General features: G+C 52.6%; 1 protein-coding gene and 1 pseudogene across 1 annotated transcript; both read right to left on the reverse strand.

Moving 5' to 3' along the window:
- Nucleotides 1-5,796: 5,796 nt before the first annotated feature.
- Nucleotides 5,797-6,774, reverse strand: Mc3r (melanocortin 3 receptor). The gene has a single exon (XM_004636015.1). The coding sequence runs from the start codon at nt 6,769-6,771 to the stop codon at nt 5,797-5,799; it is 975 nt and encodes a 324-aa protein (XP_004636072.1). The 5' UTR covers nt 6,772-6,774.
- A 2,274-nt stretch (nt 6,775-9,048) lies between these two features.
- On the reverse strand, nt 9,049-9,177 carry LOC111818034 (annotated as a pseudogene).
- Between the last annotated feature and the right edge of the window lie 337 nt (nt 9,178-9,514).

Consider the following 9,514-nt stretch of genomic DNA (forward strand, 5'->3'; position numbering starts at 1 on the left):
TCTTTCTTTCTTTTTCTTTTTTCTTTTCTTTTCTTTTTTCTTTTTCTTTTTTTTTTTTTTTGCGGTACCGGGGATTGAACTCAGGATCTTGTGCTTGCCAGGCAAATGCTTATTCTACTGAGCTACCTCCCCTGCTCTCTCTGTCTCTCTCTCTGCCTTTCTTCCCTCCTTTCCTCCCTCCCCTCCTTCCCTCCTTTTCCTCCCTCCTCCCTCTCTCCTTCCCTCCTTCTTTCCTTCCTCCCCTCCTTCCCCTCCCTGCTCCCCCTTCCTCCATCCTCTTTCCTTCCTTCCTTCTCTCCTTCCTTCCTCCCTCTCTGCCTCCTCCCTCCCTCCCCCTCCTTCTTCCCCTCTCCTTCCCTCCTCCTTCCTTCTTTCCCTCCTTCTTTCCTCCTTCTCTCCCTCCATCCTTCCTCCTTTCTTTCCTCCCTCCTCCCTCCCCCTTCTTCCCTTCTCTCCCCCCTCCTCCCTCCTTCCCTTCCATACTGGAGCTGAGCCCTGGCTTTCACTCATCCTAGGGGGTCTTGATTGCTTTCTCATTTCAGACACAATACCCAACACTCACAATTTAAAGCAGGAAAGTTTCATTTGGCCCCTAGTTTGCAGCTGTTTCAGCCCATGGTCAGCTCCACAGCAGGGCACCTGGCAGCTGGGCATGACCGAGGAAGCCTCCTCTTGGCATGGCAGACAGGAAGTGGAGGTCTGGGGGAGCGAGGGGGACCCTTCCAGGCCACAGCCCCTTGGGCTCAACTCCCCTGAACAGGCTTCACCTCCCAAATCACACTGCTATGAACTCATCCAAAGCTGCCACACCTGCATGATTGAGTCCCTGCGCTCAAGCCTTGGGGACATGCATCTAAAAGCCCCAACCCTAGGCAGGTGATCTGCCCCACTGATCTACAACACCAACTCTTACTTACTTATCAAGGTAGCCTTGAACTGCCACTGTGACATACTTGTTAGCATCCCACTTTACAGGTGAGAAGGTTGAATTTTGGCGACCAACGCACAGTCAACAGAAGACACAGGGCTTGAACACAGATCTCTCTGACCCCAGGGACCGGGCACTCTGGGACTTGAGCCACGCCTTGGTTAGCAAGCTCGGCTGTCAGCGCTCCAGGCCTACACTTGGTAAGCGCAGTGCCTTCATCTGCACAGCTCCAATTTAGCACGCAACATGAGAGACGCCGACAGAAAGTGCTCCTCGCAGAGGGGGCTCCCTGGCGGAAGTCTGGGGGCAGGCAGAGGCCCTTCGCTGGCCTTTTCTGCCTCTCCCCTCTGCTTGCTTTCTCTAGGTACCAGGCTGTTTTACCTAGTTCAGCGGCACCTTGTTCTGAGCCCTCACTGTTTTCCAGGCATGGTGATACACATTTGCGCAAGTCACCTATGCAGTGTGAGAAAAACAAAAACAAAAACAAACCCCCCAAAAACCCCAAAACAAAGCAAAACAAAACAACAACAACAACAACAACAACAACAAAAATCAAAAAGAAAAGAAAACAAAACAAAGCAAAGCAAAGCAAAACAAAGCAGGCTGCTTCAGGAGCTTCTAGATGGTCAGAAGGTAGAACCCCCACTTTGCAGCCCCTCAGTCGAGGCTCCTGGAAGTGGAGAGCCTGGCCTGAAGATTTCCATCCGGGTCTGTCTGGCTCCTCGCCTAACAAATCTTTTTCCTTTCCAATGCTACAGCCCAGACTTGGGGGTCCTTCCTTGTGGGTTCTGTGTTTCTGTGAGCACTAAGGAATGCTATCACCCAGAGGGCTGGTGGCCACTCTCTTCTCCCCTCTCCCCTGCTCACCGGGTAGGGTCATGAGCTTAACCCTGTGACCCAAAGAGCCCCATCCCTGGGGCCAGTGCTGACAGCACCTAGCTCTGGGGCTTAGGTGGGGATTGAAGGAACTGGTATATTTAAGTGCTTAGGTTGTATCTGCACGTAAGTGAGCAGTGCCTGACATCATTTGTTCATTTAGGCCCTATAAAGGTGTTCTTAGATGCAGAATGTTGCGCTCCTCAGTGGAAGGCGTTTGTTATTTCATTTTCCTATTCTGCATTTTGTTCTGTAGTTCTCGGTTATCTGAACGGGACCCCTGAGCTGCTGGTGCTGAGCTGAGGTGAATGGTTGTGTTTGTCACTTCCACACTGGGTGCTGATTCTCACCCAAATCGGAGCCCATTGCATTTTGTGTCTTGGTTTGGGATGGAACTTATGTTTAAATGCGTGAGTCGTCACTTATGCATGGAACCCATGGTTACCGACTGGTTTTGTCTCCCAGGCCCTGCTTTCTAGTTGGAGACATTGCTGAGAAATAAACCAGCCAGCTTGCGCAGGAAAATGTGTGATAAGACAAGACAAGGATGGCGTCAATGACTGAGGTGGGGAAAGGGGTCTCTGGGGATTTGGGGTGGAGAATGAAAGCCATGAAAGAGGAAGACAGAGAGGCTCTGCGGCGGGATGGAGCACCCAGCTCGGAGTTCAGGAAGCAAGTGCCTGGGAGAGCAGGCAGGAGCTGATCGGGAATGGTGGGGCATGCTGGGGGCTTTGAGCAAGAGTGTGCTCAGCCCTGCTTCTTGGCTTTAGATGCCTGCCTGGCTGCTGCATGCAGACTGAGCCGAGTGGAGCTGAAGGTGGGGGAGGGTGGCTGCGGCCAAGGAGGCCTGCCTGGGTTTTAGCTCCCAGCCCCACGGAAAGACATGGAAACCCACCTTGAGAGGCCTATGGATGGACAGGTCACTGAGGGATTCTGCCTTGGGGATGGGGCGAGAAGCAAGAGTTCTTAGCACATGTGTTCTCAGTGTATTTTGTGTGTGTATGGGGGGAGGCCGGAGCTGACAGATCCATTTATTTAACCAAGGCAGCAGACTCACAAAGTCCTGTTGTGCAGCCACGCCTTGAGGAGGGGGATTGTGTCATTTCACACTTGGCTGCAAGTAGGTTCCCCATGACCATCTGAGACAGGGTGGTGGGGGAGATGACGGTTTTCCTGCTTTCAGTGAATTTTTCTGACAAATGAGTACCAGGAAAAGGCCTGCACACAGCAACTTAACTCTATTATGCATCCCACTCTGGCCACCTAGTGTCCCAGAGAATTTCTAGAGCATCATATCCCACCCCACCCCACCCTACTCCATCCCACCCCAGTACAGCACAGCACAGCACAGCACAGCACAGCACAGCACAGCACAACACAACACAACACATCAAGTTGTTGCCTCTTGGTCCTAGCTGCCTCTTTCTGGAGCCTGCTGCAAACTGCAGGACAAGTGCATGGAGCCAGCCCACAGAAGGGTCTCTCGTGGCAGCTCATGGCCCCAGGGCCATCTGGGTCCTGCTCAGCCACCCCATCTACTCCGGGGAGGTGCGCGGCCCACAGTGAGGGTGAGGAGGGGGTCAGGCAGCCTGAGTTTGCAGCTCCCCTTACCCACGTGCCAGCTGCACTTCCGAAGACAGTTTCCTTACTTGTCTTTGTTTTCAGATGCTTCAGCGGTAAAATAAAGGGCAGAGGTGACCCTCTTGGCAGGGCAACCACAGGGCCCAAGCACTGTGCCGAGCTCCTTACCCTCCTCCTGCGTGGCACAGCAACTCTGCAGATAACCGCATCACACCAGGCGCCTTCCAAAGTCCTCTGTGCTGGTGCCACATGAAGTGAGGCATGCTTGTCATCTCAGCTACTCAGGGGGCTGAGGCAGGAGGGTCACAAATTTGAGGCCACTTTGGGTAACATAGTGAGACCCTGTCTGAAAAAATAAAGTCTGGGGGTGTGGCTCCAAGGTGGAGTACTGTACTTGCCTAACATGGGTAAGTTCCCGGGTTAAAGTCCCAGTATGAAAGAGGGAAAGAGGATGAAAGAAGGAAAAACAGAAAGAAAGAAAGAAAGACAATAGTTGCCCTTGGACTAGGAGCCCCATCCTGAGGAGCACTGCTGCGGTGGAGCAGAAGCCCAGGCCCTACCTCAGAGCCACTGGGCAGACTCTGCACCCAGACTGGGCCCCCGCTGACTCCGGGGCACCCCTGCCTGGGAGCATTCCTGGAGGCCAGCATGTCCTAAGGGAGGGCCAGATCCATGGTGCTTCTGGAAACCCTTGGGTGACAGCAGCTGGACACAGGGAGCACTGCCAGCCCCACCCGCTGGACATCCTTGGGCAGCCCCAAACCTTCTGGGCCTCAGTTTGTCCATCTGTGTGATGCTTCTACCTTAGAGCTGTGATGACAGCAGGAAGTAAAATAACCTGGAAACTGGTATGAAGAGAAGAAAAGTAAGTTATTTTTCTCTTATTTACACAGAACAGGCACCATAATTCCAAGAGACCTTAACATAATTTCCAAGCAATGCAGTTTCCTATTTTCGACACTTGCTTGCTGATGGGCAGCAGAAGAGTCTGATTACTGGGGCTTCTGGGTGAAAATAGAGGATGATCGCGGTGCAGGAGCCATGAGCCTGGTATTTTTGGAAAGTGAATGGGAGGTTTTGGTATTTTGGCTGAAAGGCACTGCCCTAGAAAAGGCTGCTTGTCTGATCAATGGAGAATTTACACTATTTATGAAATAGTTCCTGGACTTCAGTATAAGACACGGTAGCCACTGGCAGGACCTCAGGGTGACTCTAGCTGGTGTACCACACTGTGACACAATTTTAGCAGCCACAGAAGCATTTTATTATTTCCAAACATCACAAGAAATAAGTGGTTTTGCTTATAGGAACAGAAATTCTCCAGGTACAAAAAAAATCACAAGACACAGAGGGTTGTGCGAGTGGGCATTCCTCAAACCCCGCCCCTCGTGTTCCAGCGTAGGTAAGGCCAACACAGGACAGCACAGCAGAGACCCGGCACAATGTGAGCATGTGGGGCTGGGGGCTGCGGTGGCAGAAACAAAAGGGATCCAGGCCAGGGAAGGACCCGGCCATGCTACCAGCGTCCTGCGGGACACCGCAATGGCGGTGACCTAACCCTGCGCACGGGCAGGAGTCGCTTTATTTGACAAAGTGCGAATATTGCAAACAGCATCACTCAGCTTTAAGGTTGTACCGAACAAAAGGAGCAGTGAGCCAGAAGATATTCTTTCACAAATCCTGATGCCTTCATCATGTGACGGAGACAGATAGTAGGTACAAAAGAGAGAGCTCCTAAAAAGCCACACGGTAGTCCTGCAGATTCTCAATGTGCAATGAAACTATATACCTTCCATCCACCGGTTCCTCTTTTTCAACAGATTTTGCAGGCGACCTTAGATTGAATGCGCACACCTAGCAATGCCAACCGCCACAGGAGCAGCAGGAGTGGACGTGGGTGGCACCCCCTTGCTGTTTTGGAGGCTGGCGTGGATGTGAGGGCAAGAAGAGGGAAAGCGGCCTGGCATCGCTTTTCCCAACAGGACTTTACTTACTGTAAATAAAGCAGCAGGCTAGCAACTTGAGCTCTCACAGCAGAAGCACGAAGCTATCTGTACAGCCAGCAGCAGCAGGGCCGGGCTGCTGGGTGGCTTGCTGGTGGGGAGCTGCGCCAGCTTCCCGGGCACAGGACTCCTCCAGCCGGGACCGTGGGGCGAGGAGGAGGGCCAGGCGGGCGCTGCAAGCCCTGGTGGCCCGCTGTGGTCTCCAGTGACTACGTGGAGAGCAGAAATGACTGACTCATCAGGGACCCTCCCTGGGAGCTTTCTCTTGTCACTTTCTCTTTAAAAGTCATGTGGCTGTTGACACATTTTTATACCCCTAAGTATTTCTTTCTTCCTTGCTGAACTTCATGGCTGGAGGGAAAGGCAAAGGGGGTGTGGGCTGCCCACCGTCTCCCGGGTGCCACCACCCTATCTCAAGCTCACGCCGGCGCAGCCACAGAGAATCTCCTTGAAGGTGTTGCGGAGCTCCCCGCTGCGGAAGGCGTAGATGAGGGGGTCGATGACGGAGTTGCACATGATGAGGACCAGATAGGTGTTGAAGTGGGCGGTGTAGCAGATGCAGTAGGGGTTGGCCGGGCAGGTGATGATGAGGACCAGGTGGAGGAAGAAGGGGGCCCAGCAGAAGATGAACACGCCCAGCAGGATGGTGATGGTGACGGCGCCCTTCATGCAGGAGTGCTGCTGCGGGGCCACCCCATCGGCGGGGGGCAGCACCGCAATGCGCTTGACATGCAGCCGCGCGAAGAGGAACATGTGCACGTACAGCGTGCCCATGAGCAGCATCATGGCGAAGAACATGGTAATGAGGCACACGATGACCATCTTGCTCTCGGAGTAGACGATGAACACCACGCCACACACGCCGCAGCACACCCAGATGCCCGCGATCACGGCCAGGGCCTTCCGCACCGTCATGATGCTGTGGTAGCGCAGGGCGTAGAAGATGGTCACGTACCTGTCCACCGCGATGGCCAGCAGGTTGCAGATGGAGGCCACCAGCGAGATGCAGATCATGGAGTCGAAGATGTTGTCCATGTGCTGGATGAACTGGTCCTCGAAGGCCAGCGCGTTGCTATGGACCACGGCAATCATGACAGTCTCCAGGGCGTTGGACACGCTCACCAGCATGTCGGCCACCGCCAGGCTGCAGAGGAAGAAGTACATGGGCGAGTGCAGGTTGCCGTTCCTGACCACAGCCACGATCACCAGGACGTTTTCCAGCAGGCTTATGATGCCCAGGGCTAGGAAGACCTCGGGCTTGATGAAGACCTGCTCGCAGAACTCGCTGCTGCTCCGGTTGCCCAGGGCCGAGGGTGCAAGGAGCACGGAGCCATTGGGTGGCGGGGGGCGCGCAGCCGAGGGCGGGCAGCAGGACGCGTTCATGGCCGAGCGCGGCGGGGTCCCGCGGGACTCGGGGCGCCGTGGTGCTCAGCGCAGGGGCAGTAGCATCCCCCTTCCGCGTCTCTGTGCAGCTGCAGGCTCGTCTGGAGCGGGCTCAGATTTTTGTTCTTACCTTGGAGTGGCCGGGTGCGAGAGCGAGGGGCGCTGGGAGCGGCAAGGGAACTTTCCTCCCGCTCGGGGAGCAGCCGGGAGCAGCCGTGCGTGCGAGCCTTTGGTCGCCGTCCCCTCTCCTCCGACCCCTCTGGGCGCTCAGACCCACCTGGGCATCGTGATCCCGCCGCCGCCGCCTCGGGTGGCGACAGTTGCAGCTGCAGGCATAGCAAGGCAGGAGGTGTGGGGCATCGCCAGATGTGAAGGGCAAAGCTCAGGGCGTGTACATTGGCCGAGGGGGAAACATCTCCTACTTAATCCTTGGCTCAGCCCAGGGACCACTGAGCGTCCTACACTTGCTGACTGACAGCGAGCTGGTCGGGCTCCAGGGCTTCTGCCCAGAGCTTGAGAAGCACACCTGCGCCCCCTGCAGGCCAGCCTGCGCGAGTGCACGGGTGAGCGGAGCACTTGCTACTTGTTGGGTAACCGGCAGGGTTTGATCACTTTCCCGGTTGATGCCGATGGTTCCTGTTAGATTGGAGTCTGCAGATGCACATGAGTTCCTTTGCCCCTCCCTCCACAGCAGATGGATTAATGATCTATTTATCATCCAAACTCCTGTGTGAAATAGGAGAACTATGCAAGGAAAAGAAAGTTTCAATTACAGAATTTAGAGTGGAGAGATCTTAAAATCAGCATCCCCAAATTTAGTATGGAAAAAGTAGCAGAAACAGGGTCTAACGGCAAAGGGGAAGGAACATGCGCATACACCACAGGCAAAGGCTACTTTGCTTCACATACAAAGAACTCATCGACATTGATAAGAAAAGACAAACGACCTCCTAGAAAATTGAGCAAGATATGAATAAGTAATTCTCCAAGAAGGAAATGCAAATGACTAATAAGCATAAGAAAAGATGTTCTCGGGAGTCAGGGAATTGCAAAGAAAACCGAGATTTCAGCACTATTTTATTTTGTCTAGTGAGATATCCGAATCAGAGAGGATAAGGAAGGAGCACCCTCATGCATTCCCATTGTTTGCAAGCAGTTTTGTAGCTTGACAGTTTTGGTTTAAAGAAAAACGCACGTGACTGTGAATCTCAGGGCATGCATTGAGGGCGTGAGATGGACCACAGCGACTTCTTTTCACAGTGCGATGTAATTTCTGGTGCCGAAGTGCTGCTCTTCGGGCTTGCAGAGAAGCGCAGTCTCATCCCTCGGGAGCTTCTCTTTACTCCTAGGCGCACCCAGAGGTGAATTCACGCCGCTGTGGCCTGTGGTTTCCAGGACGCTCGTGTCACTTGCAAAGCTGCATGACGATGTAGGCCACTCCTCGCTTGAGAAGCTTTGCAGGCTTTGCCTGCCCCGCCCGGCTTGGCACTGGCTGGGCTCACACAGCCCTTCCCGCCTGCATCTGGCTGGCCGAATGCCTCCTGCAGGGAGAACGGTTGACTCGGCGGCGTCTCTGACCTGAGTCCTTGCTAACCAGTGTGGAGTTAATCCTCTCTCATCGCTGCTCCTGGGTCCCACAGAGGCCGCACAGACGCAGCACTGCTGTGTAGAGGACTGGGCCTTATATTAATAATTGCGAGACAGGGCTGCCTCTGTCAGCCTTAACCATACTGTGCTGGTGGAGGTAGGGGTTCCTGTTTTGAATCTGTGATAATTGACTGTAGCAGGGAGGTAGAGTGGATTAGGAGAGAATCTATCCCGATGTGCTCCATACCTGCAAAGCTCTTCTTCAATTTTATGCCTCTTTTTCTTATCCTTGAAGACCCAGCTTAAATGTCAGCTATTTTTTATAGCTTTCCTTAAATTTCATGCTCTGGCTTTCTGCCCACCTCCTGTTCCCCACGGCTTAGCTGCCAGGGTTCAGCGTTTACCCCCCAACCAAAGGAAATGTGTGGATAAATAGGAAGTGGATTTTGTCAACAATAAAAATATTATTTTACAGACACTAGCAAAGTAATGAGAAGACAGCTTGCCGAATAGACTGGGAGAAAATAATTGCAAATCAGATAATTTGATAATGGATTTGGGGGTAGAATGGGTAGAAAACATTTATGACTAAATAATAAAAAATCAAATAGCTTACCAAAAAGAGGGGACGAACTTCTCTGATCTGATCATTATATGCTTTGTACATGCATGGAAACCTCACACCGTGCACCCAAAGTCTGCATGGGTCTATGTAAATTAGAACAAATGCATAATTTAAAATGATGAAAAGTTTTCAATTAACAATACTCATGCTTCAGTTAAACCTCATTGGCTATGACATTTCCACTGCACAGAGCTTAATATAAAAATAGGAAAAAAATGCAGCAAATGGTTTGAATGGACATTTTGCCAAACCATATATCACCTGTCCAACAAGCACATGAATAACATTCAACATCATTCGCCACTGGAAAGACACTAAAATAAATTCGGAACTGTGACATTATACACTTTAGGTGAATTGTAAGGCGCTTAGCATTGTGCTATCTCAAGGGAGTTATTTCTAAAAATCCCATGTGGTAAGTTACATAATTAGAAGTCTCACACCACGAGAAGGGGCGTCGGCCAGTGGTGACTTTAGAATATGAGGTGAGATTCAATCGTCAATCTGTGCTTCTCCTGAGGAGCAGGTGCT

The sequence above is a fragment of the Octodon degus genome, unplaced genomic scaffold, assembly GCF_000260255.1.
Source record: "Octodon degus isolate 3935 unplaced genomic scaffold, OctDeg1.0 scaffold00077, whole genome shotgun sequence".
NCBI classification, from domain to species: domain Eukaryota; kingdom Metazoa; phylum Chordata; class Mammalia; order Rodentia; family Octodontidae; genus Octodon; species Octodon degus.

What these genes read in the sequence shown, in the direction of transcription:
- Mc3r (XM_004636015.1), bottom strand. Translation starts at nt 6,771, where the DNA reads ATGAACGCGTCCTGCTGCCCGCCCTCGGCTGCGCGCCCCCCGCCACCC.